Consider the following 21,202-nt stretch of genomic DNA (forward strand, 5'->3'; position numbering starts at 1 on the left):
ATTCATTCCCCCCTATTCAATCAAAAGACAAGTTTGGGAATAGGGGGGGGGGGGGGAGGGAAAACAGTGTTCACCATTACAAACATAGTTGATCACCTACTGAAATTGTTTCCAAAAATTACAAAAACCATCATCATCATTAATTAATCCTAATTCCTAAGCTGAGTTAGTTGCAGCAGTTGTTCTTTGTACAGAAATTAGGCTCCACTGAAAGCTTCTAAAAAAAACCAGGCACCTCCACTTCATCACCTACCACCAGATCTGCATAAAAAAAGGGGACTCATGGAAGAACCATTTGACGATTTTTTTGATATAAATCAAATATTGATGGAGCAACACACGGAAGAGTCAAGTGAGACCAACAGCACACAAACAGGGTCTGATTCAAATGAAGGTAATCAGCAACAACACAATGAAGGCAGTGATGCTGGGGACTCGCAGTCAGAATCAGAAGAAGAAAATCAGCAACAACAAAATGGTAAGCAACGCAGAGAGCTCAACATTGAGGAAAAAAGACATATTGTATATGATATTCTGCTTAACATGGAAGGGGACTCACTTCCAAGAGGTCTACTAACCTCATTAGCAATAAAGCACCATGTACACAAATCTACTACAAGTAGATGGTTCAAGGAAATCAAAAAACAGATTCTGCTGGGGAATGTTGTTGATGTGAAGAGCAAGAAATTAGGGAATGTAGGGCCTAAACCAAAACAATACACAGATGAGTGGCTAATGTCTGTCCCACTGTACAAGAGAACAACTAACAGGAGTTATGTTGCTGCATTGAAGGTAGCACATGTTGTCATACACAGATTAAAAAAAAAAGGCAGACTAAGGGCAGTCTCAGCAACAAATCACCCAGCCCTTAGTGATAATCACAAAGTTGCAAGGTTGAAATGGGTGCTTAATCATGTGAACCCTATTCCAAGTGAAGGTAATCCTAGTTTCATGGATTTTCAGCATCATATTCACATTGATGAGAAATGGTTCTATTTGAACCCAGAGACAAGGACTTTCTACCTCACACCAAATGAGGAAACACCATACTTAGCACAACAGTCAAAGAGGTTCAAACTAAAGGCCATGTTTATGGGAATGATAGGGAAGCCACTATATGATGAGGAAGGGACTATGCTTCACTCTGGGAAGTATGGGCTCTTCCCATTTGTGAAGTATCAAATGGCTAAGAAAAAAAGCAAAAACAGAGATGCTGGAACCGTGGAAACAAAGGCCATAGAAAGTGTAAACAGAGAAGCAATTAGGGACATGATATTACAGCACATCATTCCTACAATTCATGCTCAATGGCCAGCACAACTGTCAAAGAACATAATCATTCAATGGGATAATGCTAGGCCTCATCAAATTCCAAGGGATGAAGAATTTTTGGTAGCAACACAAGCAAATGGGTTTAATATCCAATTTGTATTTCAACCAGCCCAATCCCGTGACCTAAATGTTTTGGACCTTGGTCTGTTCAGGGTAATACAATCAATACATTATCAATCTTTCCCAAAGAATCTGGATGAACTTTTGGAGAAAGTTGCTGAGGCTTTTGAGGTTTTTGATCCAACACTCAACAGGTATTCATGGATCACTCTACAGTCATGCATGGTAAAAATATTAGAAAAAAAGGGAGGAAACAACTTCAACCCACCACACATGGGTAAAGCAAGGCAAGACAGAGAAGGCACACTGCAAGACATACTAGAAGTGGACAGGGAGCTCATCACAGAAACTGTGAACTACCTCAACACTCCTTTTGTTGACACAACAGGGCATCAACAAGACACACAAGACATGGAAGTGGATGCAGATTAACAAGATGGTGAGACTCATAGCAATTTTTTGAACAGGGGATGCAACACCTACACAAGATCACTGACTGCCACACATAACCAGTAAACCTTTTAAATTTTATTTATTTTGCCTTTTATATGTATTGGTTATGTGTATTTTGGTAGATAGGATAGGCATATTAGCAAGGCAGTCACTGCAGTGTAGTGTTCAATACTTAGGACTTTTGTAAAGTATCCATATTTTGAATATAAATTACAACAATTAAACACAAAAGTTTGTCCATCAGATGGGATTGTCTTAAACAGGGCTAACTCACTAACAAGGGTACCTCAACAACAACTTTGAATTGAGGTTGTTGGAGCCATCCCTTGGGAGTGGCTGCTATCATATGAGTCCCTTCATCATATGGACACAACAATTAAATACAGGATTGATGCATAGTTTAACAGGGACTCAAAGCACCAACAACATACACCCACATGTAAGGCATCAGGGACTCATTTAACAGACATCACCAACCACTTGCCAAGTAATGCACCAACACAGACCAAGCACAAGGCAATAGGGACTCAATGACATATACCACAGCATCATCAACACAAACACTAAGGAACAACAGATACCAGAGCATAACCAACACAAACCCTAACCATCAAAGCATCACCATCAAAAACATGTATCAGCAACTAATTACAGGGCATAACCAACACAAACCCTAACCATCACATACCAGAGCAATATAGCAACACAAACCCTAACCAACATGCTCCAACACAAACCCTAACCATCAGCAAAATAGCCCAAACCCTAACCACGCAAATTCATACAGTAACTTATCAATCAAAAACATCAAATCAACAAACTTAGATCATTATAAGTAAACATAAAGAGAGAAGAATCGTTACGCTGCACGGTCAGTTACTGGGAGGGAAGTCATGAGGATACTTCTCCCTCAAATAAGCCATAAACTCCGGATCCCAGTCGCTGCAGTCCTCGGTGAAGACAGATCGGACCCTTTTCTTGCCTCTGGAAGACCTAGAAGCAGCGGTAGCCTTCAAATGCTCCGGAAAAACAACGGCTACAGGTTCAGGGGACTCAGGGACCTCAGCCACAGCAAGAACAGGGTCAGTACTGCCCTCCACCACTAGATCAGGGCCCTCACTTTTGTCTTCTGGCAAAGAAGGACCACCAGCACTAACAACTAAAGACGGTTCAGCCTCAACAACCTTAGGTTTTGGTAGATCTACCTCGACAGCATCATAATCGTCTTCACATCCAGTATTTGGGCCAATTTTTGCCCCAAAATGGCGTCGAAGATACCTGGTGAACACCAGAGAGCAGCGGCGAACTGGTTTAATTTCTCCAGTACCTCGCCGCGCAGTGTACAGTGAGAAGGGAGGGTCAGTATCCTCCTTTTTCTGGGCAGGGGAATCGTTCTCATTTGGAGGGGAACTCATTTGGGGATTTTTTTAGGGTTTCAGAGAGAGAACGACGGAGAGGCGAAAGAGTGTAGAGGAGAGAGAAGATGAACTGAGAAGTAGATCTAGGGTTTATAAATGAATTCTAGAGAATTCCAACCATTTTGTTCAAACTGGGCAGCATATTCAATGAGGAGCAATGAATGAGGTAGTTGAGAAGATGAATAAACTCTGATGAAATAAGTAGAGGGGGGATTAATTTTGGTGGGAATGGTTAAACTTAATTGTTTAGATTTAGGATGAAATGAATATGTTTAATTTCTGTTAAAACAAATTAAACAAAATAACTAAGGGCAATATAGACATTTCCCCCCTAAAAACTTACTAAAAAAGGAAAAAAAAAAACTTGTTGCGAGTAATGTGAAACACCCATATTTAGTAATTGTTGCGAGTAATGTGAAACGGAGGGAGTATTAAAATGTGTTCCTAAATCAATTTATATGTCACGTAACACCTTTCTTAATTAGTGAAGTATTTCATTTTAATTATGTGCTCAAATATATGGATTGGAAATAATTTGAACTCAAGACCTTAAGTTTCAAAACTTTATTGCTAGCCACTAAGCTATACCATATTATAGAGCAATCAATTCGGGTAAACGGGTCGGCTAGTGGGTCGGGTCAACTCGGGTTGGGTCAATTCAGATTAATTCTATAACCTATGCGGGTCGGGTTTGGGTTGGGTCATGCTTGAGTCGGGTCATACTTCTTATCGGGTTTGGGTCGGGTTTAGGTCAGGTTAATAACAGGTCGGGTGAACAATAGATCGGATTTAATTTGGGTTTTCATGGGTTAAAACAAGTTATGGTAATTATGGTTCGAGTCGGGTTCGGTTCAAGTCAATAATTTGCGGGTTAGAATCAGGTTGGGTCATTCTCGGGTTTGAGTCGGGTTCGATTTAAGTCAATAATTTGCGAATTATAATCAGGTCCGGTCATTCTCGGGTTTAAGTCGGGTTCGGTTCAAGTCAATAATTTGCGGGTTATAATCAGGTTGGGTCATTCTCCGATTCAAGTCGGGTTATGTTCAAGTCAATAATTTGCTGGTTACAATCAGGTCAGGTCATTTCCAAGTCAGGTCATATTCGGATTCAACTAACTATAAATAGATAATTATCATTTTTATCAAGCTAATTATTTCCTTTGACTATAATATATATGACAATATAGTAGGGAACTATAGTCTATAATTTAGGAAGATAATTATCTCCTTTGACCATACGACAAATATATACTATATTTAACTCTTAAATTTGAGGATGATGCTCTTTTCTTTTGCTGGCCTAGACCGACTTGGTCTCCCTAGACAAAATCCTTTGATCAACAATAATAAGGTGGTCTAAATTGTATTTAAAGTGATTTGAAATCGGGTCAGGAACAATTTGGGTTGAATTGAGATCTGGTCAATAACAAGTCGGGATAATTTCAAGTCGGGTTAGTAATAGATCAGGTTGAATTTTTGGGTCGGGTAAGTAATAGGTCTGGTAAAATTCGGGTTGGGTCAATAACAAGTCGGTTTGAATGTGGGTCAAGTCAATAACAAGTCGGGTTGATTTCGGGTCGGGTTTGTAACAGGTTGGGTTAAATTCAGGTCGGGTTAGGAATATGTCGGGTTGAATTCAGGTCAGGTTAGTAACAAGTCGGGTTAAATTCGGGTTTTGACGAGTTAAAACGGGTTAGGGTCAATTTCGTTTCGAGTCGGGTTCATTCAATGCAAGTTAATTAAATTGACCGTTGTAAACCGGTAAATCGGTGCAAGTTGTAAACCGGTAAATTAGCCGTTTAACAGCAAATTGGATGGTTCCACACACCCAATTGGACTCCCGTAAGATATTAAGGACCATGGTAAACATTTCGCCAATTTTTATTTCCGGGCAAAAAAAAAATTCAAAAGATTCTAAAATTGAAGGCTAATATCCACGTTTTTTGAGAAATTTTGGAGGTTTCGGGGCCCAGTGTAGAAAAGTCTTAATATTTTAGGGAATACATCTCGGGGTCATATAATGCCGTTTGGAACCATATATGATCATTATATGTTGTCATAATTGTTCGTAGTATGCTTGAGTTAATGAAATCCGTGCAAGTGATAAACCGATAAATTGGCCGTTTAAAGGCAAATTGGATGGTTCCACCACCCAATTGGACTCCCTGAGGGTACTAGGGACCATGGTAAACATTTCAGCAATTATTATTTTCGGGCAAAAAAGTCTAAAAATTCCAAAATTGAAGACTAATATCCACGCTTTTTGAGAAATTTTGGAGGTTTTGGGCCCAGTGTCGAAAGTCTTGAAATTCTAGGAGATACATCTCGGGGTCATATAATGACGTTTGGAACCATATATGATCATTATTTGTTGTCATAAATGTTCGTGGTAGGCTTGATTTAATGAAATCAAGGCAAGTTGTAAACCGGTAAATTGGTCGTTTAAAGGCAAATTGGATGGTTCCACCCACCCAATTGGACTCTCGGAGGGTATTAGGGACCTTGGTAAACATTTCGACAATTTTTATGTTCGGGCGAAAAAAAAGTCAAAAAATTCTAAAATTGAAGGCTAATATCCACGTTTTTGAGAAATTTCGAATGTTTCGGGGCGCGGTGTCGAAAAGTATTGAGATTTTAGGGGATAAATCTCGGGGTCATATAATGCCGTTTGGAACCGTATATGATCATTATATGTTTTCATAAATGTTCGTGGTAGGTGTGAGTTAATGAAATCGGTGCAAGTTGTAAACCGGTAAATGGGTTGTTTAAAGGCAAATTGGATGGTTCCACCTAGCCAATTGGACTCCCGGAGGATATTAGGGACCATGGTAAACATTTCGGCAATTTTAATTTCCGGGTGAAAAAAAGTCAAAAAATTCCAAAATTGAAGGCCAATATCCACGCTATTTTTAGAATTTTTGAAGGTTTCGGCCAATATTATATGTCATTTTATTATAATTAAGGGGCCGTTTTGTTGGGGGTATTCATCAAAGGGAATGAGAATCAACTAACCCAATTCCTTTTGTTGTTGTTTGTTAGATACTTTTTTTATTCCCTTTACCCTCTTCATTACCCTTAATCCCTTCCAACTTGATTCCCCACCCCATAGACTTTTCCATTCCCTTTCCTTAGCCACCCCTCCACCACCACACCCACACTTGCCACCACCCTTTTACCTTACCCCCACCACCCAACTGCCACCGGTTACACCTCCACCGCCATCGCCGCCCACCGATAAACGAAACGCTCCCCTTCCTGAAAAACCTTTCCCCACCGCACAAATAACTCTCTCGTCACCCTTCTTAGCTGCCAACTACCCTCTCATCGCTCTTCTTCGCTGCCAACACCCTCTCGTCGACCTTCTTCGCCGCCAACTACCCTATCGTCAACCATCCCACTAACCTCCTTTCGTTTCCCTTCTTCGCTGCCTAACACCCCTCCCCTCCCCTCCCCTCAAAAACCTTCCCTTACCTCGAAAACCCTAGAAATAAATATCGATCTCCTCCTCTGTGTAAAAACTGTCAGCCACCCTCGATGGTGGTGGGAGAGCTGGGGGACGGTTATACGGGGAAAGGGAATTGTTTCTAGGGTTTTTGTGGGGCTGGGGAATGTTTTACGGGGGAGGGGAGAGCTGTCCAAGGGCGGAGAACGTCGGCGAGGGGCAGGGGAGCGGCAACGAGTGTTAGGATGCATAACCTCCCCTACATTCATAACTCAGGACTTGTTCTCTTCATTCATCTTAATTTCAGTTTAGTTTAGTTTAGCTCATTTTAGTTTAGTTCAGCTCAATTTCTAATTTCCTTCTCTTATAAACAATTCAATTCAGTAATTTTTTTTTTTTTAATAGCAAAAATATTTCATTAATTAAAAGTCATACGACATCTACAATAGAGATTCGACGTTAACAAATACATAAGATATTGAATCAAATAGAATTTTCCTTCATAAAAACTACGACCGTCGAGTAGATCTTGCACTGCGGAGCATCTTCCGCTTATATCGCTGAAAATTACAGCCTTGTTGGAGAGACAATCTAACGATCCTTTGTAGCCGTGAGGATGTTTTCCTTCTGATTCATCTGTTCGTATTCGAAAATTTGATAACTTTTTCATCAACGAAATAATTTCACGACAATTCATTAGATCTGCTACGGATTCAAAACTAAGAAATTTCTCCCTCGAAAAGAGGAGATAAACCTTGTCTTTCGAAGGAGGTCGAAAAACCCTTGTATTTCAAAGGAGATCGGAAACCCTTTCTTTCGAGGGAGAAAAGTTCCTCCCAAAAGGAAGAAACATTATTATAAACCTAAAAAAAAAATAAAGAACAAGAATTGGAGCTTTCCACCGATTAAAATTGATGAAAGCCCTTCAAAATTCAACAGTGGAGGCTAGGATTTTGGAGAGAAAAAGGAGAAAAAATGAGAAGAGGCGCATTCAATTCAGTAAATTTGAACAAGCACATAGAAGGCTAAAATTTTCTCCACAATTTCAGCGATAGACTCTCATCATCTATGTGACTCTTTTAAAAAAAAAAAAAAAAGTTTGCATAGCCAAATTATTGCAACTTTAAATAAAAAAATAAAAAACAAAAGGAAAAACGAGGGAATATACGTAGTATTTACGGTGTAAATAAAACAAATCAAACCTTAATACTTTACTCGGGTTTCTCATTCCTCTGATAATTCTAGTTCAAATTCTAGCTTAGTATGATTTCATAAACTGCATCTTTTATCTTGAATCCTCATTTTTCTCTCCGATTTTGTTCTTTGCTTGCTATCAGCTTTCTAGTGCTTTTTCCAGGTAAATTTTGATTTTTTTGGTGTATATAATCCACGATTTATATCGGTATTTTGTGTTTGTTTGAGATGATTCGATCAATTGTGAATTGTTGTCGAAAACTTATTTTGAAGATTTCAGTTTGATGAATCACATTTGAAATTAGTGAGTCGTTTGGTAAAATCATCGAATTTAGGGTTTATAAATTAAATTCTATGCCCTAGGTCATGGAAAATTAGTGAGTCGTTTTGTGATTTTTAATTGCTTAATTTGATGATTTTGCATTAATTGTTAATGCATTTATCTTGTAGTTATATGCCCTAGCTTATTCCATAAAATCATGGAAATTGTTGTAGATATGTTTGTTGATTGAAGCGACTTTTTTGTATTTTTAAGGTTGAGTTGCAATATGCTGTCAGGAGTTAAGCTTATCTCACGGGATCAGGTTGATAAGGTAAAATATGTTTTCTCTTCTAATTTCTTCTTTATTGTGATTTGTGAGAGTTTTTGTGATTGATTTTTATGTTGGCGAAACGCATACCCTTTTGTCTCAGGGGAAACTCGAAGAATCGAGTGAATTTAAGAAAGGCGGTCGAAAATCGAGTAGCAACAAAGAAAAGAGTAGGAGGAAGAAGAAGAAGGATTCTGAATATAGTAGCTCAGATGATGAAGGACATGAGAAAATTAGGAAAAAGTCTAGGAAAAAGAAGTGGTACTCTTCTGATGAGTCTTCAGATTCTGAGAGTGGTGAGGATGATAGTAGAGGAAGGAGGAAGCGGAGGAGTAAGGGTAAAGAGAAAGATCAAAAACATGATGACTCGGATGTGTCTGGTAAATCTTTATGCTATTTTAGATTGCTTATTGATGTAGAGTTGTGGTTTTCATCCCTGAATATTGAAAAGAGGTTAATTAACCGCTTTTTTTGTTAAATTGAACATAGATGATGCTGTAGGCCCTAACCCTACAAGTAACATTGATATTGTGAGAAAAGAGATGGGGTTGGACTGGATGTGTAGACCTGCTGAAAGAGCAGGCAATAGTGCTCAGCCAGCGCATGAGGAGAAGCCACTAGAGTCCGGAAGTGAAGAGGTATGCTTAACTAAACCTTCGACATTTATCATGATTCATGATTAATGTCATTGGTGAAGTCAAAGATCAACACTGAAACTGGCTTCGTTAAGTTATTTGATGGTCTGCATAATTTCAATGGTCTTGGTTTCAAGCAGCTATTATTAATTAATATTTCTCATTGATGAGGTGACTTATTATGTGTGGGAATTTAGTCAGATTACCTATAAACAGTATGATAAAAACTTGCTAGCAGCTCTATGCACACGTTTGTCAATTACAAAAACCTTGTTTGAGCAGTAATATAAATATTTAAGACAATGAAGGTACATCAAAAAGGTTTCGCAAAATCATATTGACCTACAGGCTACAAATATTTGAGGTTGATTTAGAATAATTGCACGCAATGTCAAGATTAGTTGCATGAAAGCATCAAGATTGCTGCAGAGTAGATTAGGATAGTGTATATCCAGTTACCCGCCGTACTGTGCAAGTTATAGTATGAATCTAAACCATTGACATAATTTATTTAAAAAAACTTTAAGAGTGTAATGGACAAATGGCTTAAGATTATAAAGCTGCAATGTTCTTAGGCAAGGGAGTTCCGACTGTTTGAGTGGACATGACATTGTTGTGGCATTTTATTTTTGAACTTACTTCTTAGCTGCATGTTGCCTTTAACTTTACCTTTTTGTCATAGCTTATATTTTTGGAGAACTCAATCATTAAAGCATATTTTTGGAGAATTCAATCAATGAAGTATATTTCTGGAGAACTAATATAACATAGGAGAATTAACTTATCTGCTTTTTCATCAGATGCCAAAAAAAAATCCCAGAGAACTGAATCCTTATCTGAGGGACAATGGAAGTGGCTATCCTGAAGATGAAGATCAAACAAAGTCCAGCAGTGAACAACTTTTGTCATCTTCTGTAGTGGGGGATGGTGGAGCAAGCTGGAGAATGAAGGCGTTAAAGCGTGCTCAGGAGCAAGCAGCACGTGAAGGGCGAAATGTTAAAGAGGTATGTTGCACGTCCGCAAACTTTTAGGGTCATGCCTCATGCTAATTGTTAGCCAATTTTCCCCTTATATTAACGATGACAATTACTTTTTTTCAGGTTGTTCAAGAAAGGTGGGGATCTCTTGGCCATCTTGCCGTGTCTGTGGCATCTCATAGTGCTGCTGCTCCACGTGCTCATTTGCATGCTATAAAATCTCGAAGGATGGGAGCAGGTGGGGAAGCTAAATCAGACGCAAACAATGAAAGTAAAAGGGGTATTGAAAAGGTGAGTTATTAATTTACACATGTCACTGACTAGCTCAATTACCTAGTCTGTTATGAGTTATTGATTTATACGAGTTTCTTTATATATCCTGTTAGCCATACCACTGCACTTTGATGCTGTCAATTCACTTCGAAATGGTCTTGCTTAAGTTGGCGTTGCCAATATTGTAATATACTACAAATGCTTGTAAAAAGTTGACTTTTGCACAATTCATATATTATGATTCAAATTTTTTATACTAATTATACTCCCTCCATTATTTTATAGTTGTTCCATTTGACTTTGTACACTATTCATATGTTGTACTTTGACTATATTTTTTTTGTTAACTTATAAAACAATTTTATAGTGTAATATGTAAATGGATTTGTCTATTTTGTACGTCTTATTTTCTTCTTATTAAAATGTTAAAATTTATGTATTATGTAAATGGATTTGTCTAATTTGTAAGTCTTATTTTCTAATTATTAAAATGTTAAATTTTATAAAAAAAGTAATTAAAGATAATAGTGGTTAAAGTTCTATGTGAAACAACTAATAAAACAACTAATAAAACAACGGAAGTAAATAACATATGAGATCATGAAAAATGTTGTTGGATTAGACTCGGTGTTTATTTTTTCTAATAATTTTTTTTCTTCAAATACGCTGCAAAAGTCAAACAGTTGCAACTATTTTAATGTTGAGGAAGTATTACCAGTAACATTATCTATCATGTCACTGTTGGATTGCAACGGATATTCTCAAGAATGTATAAGTTATAACGAGATGAACAATTCTTTTGGTTTTATTCATTGTGTAATAGATGTAACTTGGGTATTTTGGGCTTCTGACTTAATAAAGTTGTGTCCAGCTTAATATCCCATATTTGAAAAATCACATAATTTAACATCTTTTTTTTTTTTTTTTTTCTTAAAAAATTTTCTTACAGGATATCGGGCATGAAAATATGAGGACTATGTCTGCCCGTCATCCTGAGATGAAAGCACCTAAAAATCATGATTCATTATCCTGGGGTAGAAAAAAAGGTCAAAAAATGAGAAGTGAGGATGCTGCAGTGGTCTCAAATGCACTTTCTAGCCTAAACAGCTTTTCTAATGATGGGAATTTTATGAGTGAATTCATGAACCAGCACAAAAAAGCCAAAGGTGACTCTCAAGATGCCTCGAGCTCAAAATCTGATACTATTCGAGAGGCAAATTCTGATTCGGTAATAAAGAGATCTGGTGAAGATAAGCAACCTCTGAGTGCTAATCAACTCGCTGCTAAAGCTATGCAGCTAAGGCTGAAAGGCAAACATGAGGAAGCTGAGAAACTTCTGGTGAGATTCTCTTACATTTTTTTATCTGATGTAGAATATAATATAATATGGCATTTGGATAGGCTGAATCTCAAAATGACGCTATAATGAGGTCGATGAGTATCCTGCTCTTATTTGGCCCATGTATTTTTCTTTGATATAAACACATTTGTCTGGAGCAAAATTTGGGAGGATCTTAGGAGATCTGATTTAAAGGTGGCAAATGCCCTAGAAGCTTTAAAATTGCATGTACTTCTTTTTCATGAAGAATAATGAATTAACTTTAATTGGCTTGGATTTGTAAATATAATATTTATTGGAAAGAACATTATGCAAAATATCTATTTGTTGTTGGAGCAGTTTAAAGTGAAGAATAGGGTGTTAAATACTCCTAGTTCCTTAAAAAGGGTGTCTTTAACTTTTTATATATCTTTCCCCTTCCCTCCTAGTCCCCTTTCCTAAAAATACTCCTCCCCCTTCCCCATAATTGTCTCTGTAAGCTATAGAGTTTGGCATTAATGGCTTTGCTTTAACTGGAGCTGTCTGTCTTTATTTTTGCCAGAGAGAAGCTGAAAACAATAAAGTGGATCACGATGCAGGGGAGAGATTAGTGAAACTAAGAAATGATGTCACTTCAAGCAGGTATACATTACATCATTTCTCTTGTTCTTACTTGAAGTGCAAAGTTGCCATGAAACCTTGTGTACATTGTCTGGAATTGTGGCATCATCTTGAAGTGATTCATTGTAACTGGTACATTTATTATATTATTAGATATGTTGTGCAAGAGAAACAGCTGCAACAGAAGGGGAGAGAAGATGATGGTGATAGGCATTTGGCTCAAACGATTATGAAAAATCAGAAATATAGTTTGTCAACTCAGGCTGATGACGAATATGACTTTGATGGAGCACCAGCTAAGAAGAGCAAGAGGAAAGGTGCAGACAATGACAACAGATCACATTCTAAGCAAAATGTGGCGAAGCGCATTGTTACTCAACAGGAGCGATGCCAATTCTGTTTTGAGAACCCAAAGAGACCTAAACATCTTGTTGTGGCTATCGCTAATTTTACTTACCTAATGCTACCACAATTCCAGCCTGTTGCCCCTGGCCATTGTTGCATATCAACATTACAGGTACAATTGTTTTTCCTGTAGATGAGTTGACATTTTTAGCTTCCTGACATTTAATTATCAACAAATATAAATGCATAAAATTGGATCCAGCCTTTTCTGTTCTAGCACTTCATAGATTATTGCCATTAATAACGGCTTTATACACATTTATATGCATGATGATAGGTTATAGCTAATGACTTCAAAATATATTTATTGGATGTGGTGTTTTAAACTTTAAATCATAGATCTGTTTTTGTTGTTTGGTCTTTGTAATTCTAAGTATCTTTGTGTTCATCTAAACAGCATGAATTGGCCACGAGAATGGTAGATGATAATGTTTGGGAAGAAATCCGTAACTTCAAGAAGTGCCTCATTATGATGGCTGCTAAGCAAGACAAAGAAATGATCTTTTTGGAAACAGTGCTTTGGTTGGCACAGCAGCGCCGCCATTGCTTAATTGAGTGCATTCCTTTGCCAAAAGACATTGCAAAAGAGGCTCCTCTTTATTTTAAAAAGGTCAGTTTTCTGCTCAATATACTTGTTAATTTTAGAAGTGTCCCTCAATCGTATGCCCCTCTGCATTGGTGCCTGCCAGATAATGGGGTGTGTTCATTTATTTTTGATGGTGGGGTGTGTTCATTTGCCAAGCTGATGTGGTGCTGTTAAGTGTTTTAAGGATAATGGTCTTTAATAGTTCTGAGATAGTTTTACTAGCTTACACTGAATCTTTGGTCCCTAGTGCTTGTTTATCCATTTTTATCTTCATCTCATTTATTTGTAATCTCCTTCAAATTGGTTCTAAGCGTTCCTAAAAGAAGTATGTCAATAATCTCATATGGTTACCCAATTTTGACAAAGCTGCCCAAAACTCCTTTCAGTATCATAAAATGAAAACAAGCTACTCTTTATTTTTCTGTTTTGACTTTCAAATATGCATGAGGAGGGGGGGGGGGGGGGGGGGGGGGGGTGGGGGGGGGTTAGGTTTTTTTTTTTTTTTTTTTTTTGCTGATTTGATTCTAACTAGTTTAGGCATCAATGCATCATCCTTCGGAGGAAAATAAATGGTTAGGATCCTAACTCTAAAGTATGTGCTTTTGGCCCAGAGCTCAACTGCTCTATGAGAGACAAGGACCTACTCTGCCACCTTGTCTTGACTGGGCAGGCCAACATAGTTAGCAGCCAAAATTGTACCTTGCCATTTGCTAAAGATGGGTGAATATCTCAATCTAGTCCCTGCTTGTTCAGCGACATTGTATATTAAGATTAATTTGTGAGTGAATAGTGCAAGAAATTGATGTAATACGTATTTATTTTATTATCCATGTATTTATTTTATTAATGGGGGAATGATTTAATTTTGCAGGCCATTGATGAGGCTGAAGATGAATGGAGTCAACACAATGCAAAGAAATTGATTGATACAAGTCAGAAAGGGCTTCGTGGTTCAATACCCAAGAACTTCCCCTACTTCCATGTAGAATTTGGGCTAAGCAGGGGATTTGTACATGTAATTGATGACGAAACAGAGTTCAAAAGCAGTTTTGGTCTTAATGTCATTAGGGGTATGCTACAGTCCCAGGATGAAAATATGTATCGTCGTCGTCAGTACGAGTCAATTGAGGTTCAAAAAGAAGCCGTCGCTGCATTTGCACGAGACTGGGAACCTTTCAATTGGACTAAACAGCTTGAGTGAGTTAATGAATCAAGTTCAAGTGCTGTTAAACTTGTCTTGGTTTACCAACAGTATATTGTTGTTTTGTTGTAGATTTTGAGGAAAAATATTGTACATACGTACTAGAATTTTGACATTTTATTTAACTAGAGAAAAGCTCAATCCCAGAAATAGCAATCAGAATTCTCATTCTTTTAATTGTGAATTGCAAATACTGATGATCTGACTTTTAGAGCGAGAGTAGGTTACTTGATGAACTACTACTGTTCTTATCATGTTTATTTACTAACTAGAAAAATTGGATAGATTGCAAGAATGATACTCATGCATCATGAATTCATGATGAACTTTTGTTAAGCCAAACTATCCATGCAAATGAGAAGTCTCACATTAGCCAGTGAAAAGTATTTTCATTCTATCACCTGACCAGCAGAGTGCAACCTTATTTAATAGGGATCCTGTTCCGTATAATTTTACCTCTGAACCCCTGAGTTCCAATGATATCGGCCCTCTGAATCCCTGAGTTCCAACCATATTGGTGGGATGACCTATGTAAATGTGTTCAAAGTGGGATTAACATTAGCAACCATGTAAGCATGATCAGGTTTGCTGTTGCATAATCAAATTTGTGGTGGGCTGCGCTACCATTGCTCACCTGTTTGATACATTTCACCATTATTTATTTTGTATGTTTGATTAGACTTTGATTACTAAGCTAAATATGTTTTGTCCTCCTGGCTCGTAGTTTATTTCAGGCCTTGCAGTGATATAGGCATGTCCAAGTGAAGGGCCAACATCACTGCAGGCCAAATCGCAAAAACGTAGTGTGCACAACTACACAAGGGACCTCCTAAGCTGCATTAGGTCTCCAGTTTTCTGGTAGAGTGATTTATTCTGGATATCCATTATGCTCTATAAAATATTTAAACCAAAATATAATGTTCATGAGTATCGAGTATGGTGCAGCGATGGACTGAGGTCGGGAAGTTGCTGTCACAAAGTAAACTGTTTGATCTCTACTTGAGGTTTGCAGTTTGCTGAACCAGTAGTTAAAATAGAAAACTTGACAACAATTCAAGGTAAAAGGGATTAGTTATTTGTAAGTTCAATAGGTTTTTTTGTAAGTTCAATAGGTTAATGCAATGTGATTAGCTCTATAACGTCAACAACATCAACTCTATAACTCCCACATTGTTATCTTACAAAGCCGACATCAAGTTTAAGAACACTTGAGCAGCATATGATGGATACGACCTTACTTGAACAGGATCTGTTCTATAGGATTGTACCTCTGTATCCTTGAGTTCTAAGGAGACAGAAAACCAAGTCTGGTGGATGAACTATGACCGTGTGATCAGAGCGTGATTAACAGCTACCTTTGGTTCTCGGACCACTGGTGCCGTAGATGATCGTTCCCTGGCTACTTTGCGAGCTTGGGATGGTCGCACAGTTGTCTGACAGACTCCAAATATTTTTGCATGCATTTAGGTCTCCAGTTGTCTGGTAGATTGATTAATGTTCATGAGTATCGAGTATGGTGCAGTGATCGACTGAGGTTAGGAAGTTGCTGTCACAAAGTAAACTGTTTGAGGTCGACTTGAGGTTTGTCACAAAGTAAACTGTTTGAGGTCGACTGAGGTTAGGAAGTTGCTGTCACAAAGTAAACTGTCACAAAGCTATAAGAGCATTCTCAACAATGAGCAAAAAAATGCTCATGAGCAAAACCTTGGGTGAAATTAAAACAAAAATGACTTACATCAATGAGCAAAAGCAAAAATGCTCATGAGCAAAATGAAAATTGCTCATAGGATGAGCATTTTTAAAAATGAATAGTAATTATGTGGGGTCCACAAGGGTATTAGTTTGTAAGAGAGAAGATGTAGTAGAAAAAGAACGGTGAAGAAATTTTTTTTTTTTTAATCTTTGGTGGGATAAAAATATAATGACAAAAATGCTCATTAGTTGGAAGAGAGGGAAAGTGGGTAGAGATAGAATAAGGAAACTAATTTTGCTTCTTAATAGTGCTCTAACTCAATAACATCAACTCTATAGGTTAATGCAATGTGTTAATTGTTAAACTCTATAATATCAACAGCACCAACTCTATAACAACTAGAGGTAAAAGGGATTAGTTATTTGCAAGTTTAATACGTTAATGCAATGTGATTAGCTCTATAACGTCAACAACATCAACTCTATAACTCCCACATTTTTAATTTACAAAGCCTACATCAAGTTTATAAACACTTGAGCAGCATATAACGGATACGACCTTACTTGAACAGGATCTGTTCTATAGGATCGTACCTCTGTATCCTTGAGTTCTAAGGAGACAGAAAACCAAGTCTGGTGGATGAGCTTATGACCGTGTGATCAGAGCGTGATTAACTGCTACCTTTGTTTCTCGGACCACTGGTGCCGTAGATGATCGTTCCCCGGCTACTTTGTGAGCTTGGGATGGTCACACGGTTGTCTGACAGACTCCAAAATTTTTGTGCAGCCTATGATTTTCTAAATAATTTTTTGGGGAGAATGAATAATGTAATTGTAACAACAAAGTTTGATTATATTGCATACACTAGCTTATGGTCCCGGCTACTTTGTGAGCTTGGGATGGTCACACGGTTGTCTGACAGACTCCAAAATTTTTGTGCAGCCTATGATTTTCTAAATAATTTTTTGGGGAGAATGAATAATGTAATTGTAACAACAAAGTTTGATTATATTGCATACACTAGCTTATGGTCCCGGCTACTTTGTGAGCTTGGGATGGTCACACGGTTGTCTGACAGACTCCAAAATTTTTGTGCAGCCTATGATTTTCTAAATAATTTTTTGGGGAGAATGAATAATGTAATTGTAACAACAAAGTTTGATTATATTGCATACACTAGCTTATGGTCCCGGCTACTTTGTGAGCTTGGGATGGTCACACGGTTGTCTGACAGACTCCAAAATTTTTGTGCAGCCTATGATTTTCTAAATAATTTTTTGGGGAGAATGAATAATGTAATTGTAACAACAAAGTTTGATTATATTGCATACACTAGCTTATGGTCCCGGCTACTTTGTGAGCTTGGGATGGTCACACGGTTGTCTGACAGACTCCAAAATTTTTGTGCAGCCTATGATTTTCTAAATAATTTTTTGGGGAGAATGAATAATGTAATTGTAACAACAAAGTTTGATTATATTGCATACACTAGCTTATGGTCCCGTGCAATGCACGGATTTACCAAGATTTATAAATATTTTTATTTCAACAACTAGCTTATGGTCCGGTTTACAACTTGCACCGATTTGATTGACTAAAGCTTACCACGAGCATTTATGAGAATATATAATGATCATATATGGATCCAAACGGCATGATATGACCCCGAGATGTATCCTCTAAAATCTCAATGCTTTTCGACACCGGGCCTCGAAACATTCGAAATTTCTCAAAAAAGTGGATATTAGCCTTCAATGTTAGAATTTTTTTGACTTTTTTGGCCCGGATAAAAAAATTGCCGAAATGTTAACCATGGTCCCAAATACCCTCCGCGAGTCCAATTGGGTGGGTGGAACGATCCAATTTGCCTTTAAACGACCAATTTACCGGTTTACAACTTACACCAATTTCATTGATTCAACCCTACCACGAACATTTATGACAAAAAATAATGATCATAAATGGTTCCAAACAACATTATATGACCCTGAAATGTATTCCCTAAAATTTTAAGACTTTTCGACACCAGTCTCAAAGACTCCAAAAATTCTCAAAAGGCGTGGATATAGCCTTCAATTTTTGAATTTTTTGACTTTTTTCGCATAGAAATAAAAATTTTCGAAATGTTTACCATGGTCTCTAATACCCTCTGGGTGTCCAATTGGGTGGGTGGAACCATCCAATTTTCCTTTAAACGACTAATTTACCGGTTTACAACTTGCGCCAATTTTATTAATTCAAGTCTACCACGAACATTTATGACAACAAATAATGATCATATATGGTTCCAAACGACATTATATGACCCCGAGATGTATCTCATAAAATCTAAAGATTTTTCGACACCGGACCCTGAAACCTCCAAAATTTCTCAAAAAACGTAGATATTAGCCTTCAATTTTGGAATCTTTTTTACTTTTCTTCGCTCGAAAATAAAAATTACAGAAATTTTTACCATGGTCCCCATTACCCTCCAGGAGTCCAATTGGGTGGGTGGAACCATCCTATTTGTCTTTAAACGGCCAATTTATCGGTTTACAACTTGCATTGATTAAATTAACTCAAGCCTACTACGAACATTTATGACAACATATAATGATCATATATGGTTTCAAACGGTATTATATGACTCCGAGATGTATCCCCTAAAATCTCAAGCATTTTCGACATCGGTCCCCGAAAGCTCCAAAATTTCTCAAAAAACGTGGATATTAGCCTTCAATTTTGGAATTTTTTCACTTTTTTTCGCCCGAAAATAAAAATTGTCGAAATATTTACCATGGTCCCTAATATCCTCCGGGAGTTCAATTGGGTGGGTGGAACCATCTAATTTGCCTTTAAAGGACCAATTTACCTGTTTACAACTTGCTACGATTTTATGACAACAAATAATGATCATCTAATTCAAGTCTACCATGAACATTTATGACAACAAATAATGATCATATATGGTTCCAAACGACATTATATGACCCCGATATGTATCCCATAGAATTTCAAGACTTTTCGACACGGGGCCTGAAACCTCCAAAATTTCTCAAAAAACGTGGATATTAGCTTTCAATTTTGGAATTTTTTTGACTTTTTTTCGCCCGGAAATAAAAATTGCCGAAATGTTTACTATGGTCCCTAAAACCCTCCGGGAATCCAATTGGGTGGGTGGAACAATCCAATTTGCCTTTAAAGGACCAATTTGCCGGTTTACAACTTGCACCGATTTCATTAATTCAAGCCTACCACGAACATTTATGACAACAAATAACGATCATATATGGTTCCAAACGACATTATATGACCCTAAGATGTATCCCATAGAATTTCAAGATTTTTAACACGAGCCCCCGAAACCTCCAAAATTTGTCAAAAAGCGTGGATATTAGCCTTCAATTATGGAATTTTTTGACTTTTTTTTTCGTTCCGAAATAAAAATTGCCGAAATGTATACCGTGGTCCCTAATACCCTCCGGGACCATTCAATGTGCTTTTAAATGGCCAATTCAATTAACTTGCAACGAACCCGACGTGAACCGAAATTTATCCAATACAATTTGATTAGGTATTGGGTGCAAGCAGCCAAGCATTGTTGTTGTGAATCTGACTTCTCAAGTTTGACATCCTTTGTTTCAGATTTTGTAGTTATATAAAGCTAAACAGATTTAAGGACATAAGGTGATTTCAAGAGCCTCTTATCTGAAAGCTAAACTTGATTTAACGAGAGGTCTGTTGAGTCGTAAACTCTAAATTCTACAGGTGACCATCAATGATCAATCCATCTCTACACCATATCTCATAGGACAAAGGATTTACTGGAAAGATAACTATTATATGCAATTTTCTTAGGGGATTTTTTTCTTCTTCTGAGTAGACAGTTGAAAGTATGCTCGATTGGTATTATTTTTGTAAAATAGAAACTCTTTATTATTGATGATATGGGGAATACTGGAATAGTACTTATAGAAGCATAACATACTTTTTAGATTTTCTGATTGTCACAATAGGCATAACATGTCTACTTATTTAGGCTTCAGGTTTTGGTAATGGTATGATCATCTCAGATATGCTATGTGAAGTAGGTTGTAGAGTTTAAAAGGGTTCTTATAATCTTATCATATGCTGAAGTTAAACAATCCCTTTTAACTTAGTGACAGTGAATTGTACTGGTAGTGTAATAAGTAGAGACTAGAGAATGAAATTGTTTCAGCAGTCCTCTTGGTCAGAGAAAGAAATTTAAAGGGGCACGAGGCATGTGCACAAGGGCAAGGCTTAAAACATACTTCGTATTACCCTTTAAAAGTACCTATTTTTTTTTTTTTACTGTTGAGGGTAGCATCTTGGCTTGCCTTAGAAAGACAAGATAGCACAAGCACAGGTAAGACAAGGCGAGACTTCTTAAGATATGATAACATGGAGTGGGTAAAGGCATGAATGAGATGGTTCATGTCACCAAGGACTCTTGAGATTGTTTCGGTAGTTCTCTTGTGTTTAGGCACCAAGATGTTTCCATGCTCCGACGTTCCATCCATAATCGAATTACTCCGTATAAATTAGGGGTGAGCAAAAATTCCGGGTACCCGGAATTGGAACCGGAACCGGTTAGGAATTGGCGGGTCCGGAACTGGAATTGGACCCGGTGGTTCCAATTCTGGGTAATAAATTAAGGACCCGGTTATAACCAATTCCAATTCTCAACTTTTTGGACCCGGAACCGGTTGGGTACCCGGTTACCCAATATATGCTAAACTAAATTAAATTTAAATAATAAAAATACATTGAATGTATCTAATCTGTAAAATAAAAAAGTATTATTAATACCTAACATAATTACAAATAGCTTAATGTACATATAAATATAAGTGTTAAATGCTAAAAATGAACCTAACTAAAATAAAATTATAATTTGTATTATATTTTAAAAATTACATACACAAGTGGGTACCCGGAACCGGAACCGGTACCCGGTGGTTCCAATTCCAATTCCTAAATTTTAGGACCCGGTTGAACCAAT

General features: G+C 37.4%; 2 protein-coding genes and 2 non-coding genes across 4 annotated transcripts; all 4 read left to right on the plus strand.

Annotated features, from left to right (window-relative positions):
- Nucleotides 1-327: 327 nt before the first annotated feature.
- Nucleotides 328-1,824, plus strand: LOC145555486 (uncharacterized). Its single transcript, XM_081617224.1, has one exon. The coding sequence runs from the start codon at nt 328-330 to the stop codon at nt 1,822-1,824; it is 1,497 nt and encodes a 498-aa protein (XP_081473350.1).
- Nucleotides 1,825-7,887: 6,063 nt separating this feature from the next.
- LOC145556599 (uncharacterized) lies at nt 7,888-14,758 on the plus strand. Its single transcript, XM_081618251.1, has 11 exons — nt 7,888-8,061; nt 8,434-8,491; nt 8,592-8,868; nt 8,978-9,126; nt 9,924-10,127; nt 10,224-10,391; nt 11,323-11,712; nt 12,254-12,333; nt 12,466-12,829; nt 13,115-13,327; nt 14,175-14,758. The coding sequence occupies exons 2-11, from the start codon at nt 8,447-8,449 to the stop codon at nt 14,502-14,504; spliced, it is 2,220 nt and encodes a 739-aa protein (XP_081474377.1). The 5' UTR covers nt 7,888-8,061; nt 8,434-8,446; the 3' UTR covers nt 14,505-14,758.
- A 974-nt stretch (nt 14,759-15,732) lies between these two features.
- LOC145557224 (small nucleolar RNA U3) lies at nt 15,733-15,947 on the plus strand. Its single transcript, XR_014092273.1, has one exon. It is a non-coding gene; the product is annotated as a small nucleolar RNA U3 (small nucleolar RNA).
- Nucleotides 15,948-16,750: 803 nt separating this feature from the next.
- Nucleotides 16,751-16,966, plus strand: LOC145557226 (small nucleolar RNA U3). Its single transcript, XR_014092275.1, has one exon. It is a non-coding gene; the product is annotated as a small nucleolar RNA U3 (small nucleolar RNA).
- The last annotated feature ends 4,236 nt before the right edge of the window (nt 16,967-21,202 follow it).

This window comes from Chenopodium album, chromosome 8 (genome assembly GCF_948465745.1).
Source record: "Chenopodium album chromosome 8, dcCheAlbu1.1, whole genome shotgun sequence".
Classification (NCBI taxonomy): domain Eukaryota; kingdom Viridiplantae; phylum Streptophyta; class Magnoliopsida; order Caryophyllales; family Amaranthaceae; genus Chenopodium; species Chenopodium album.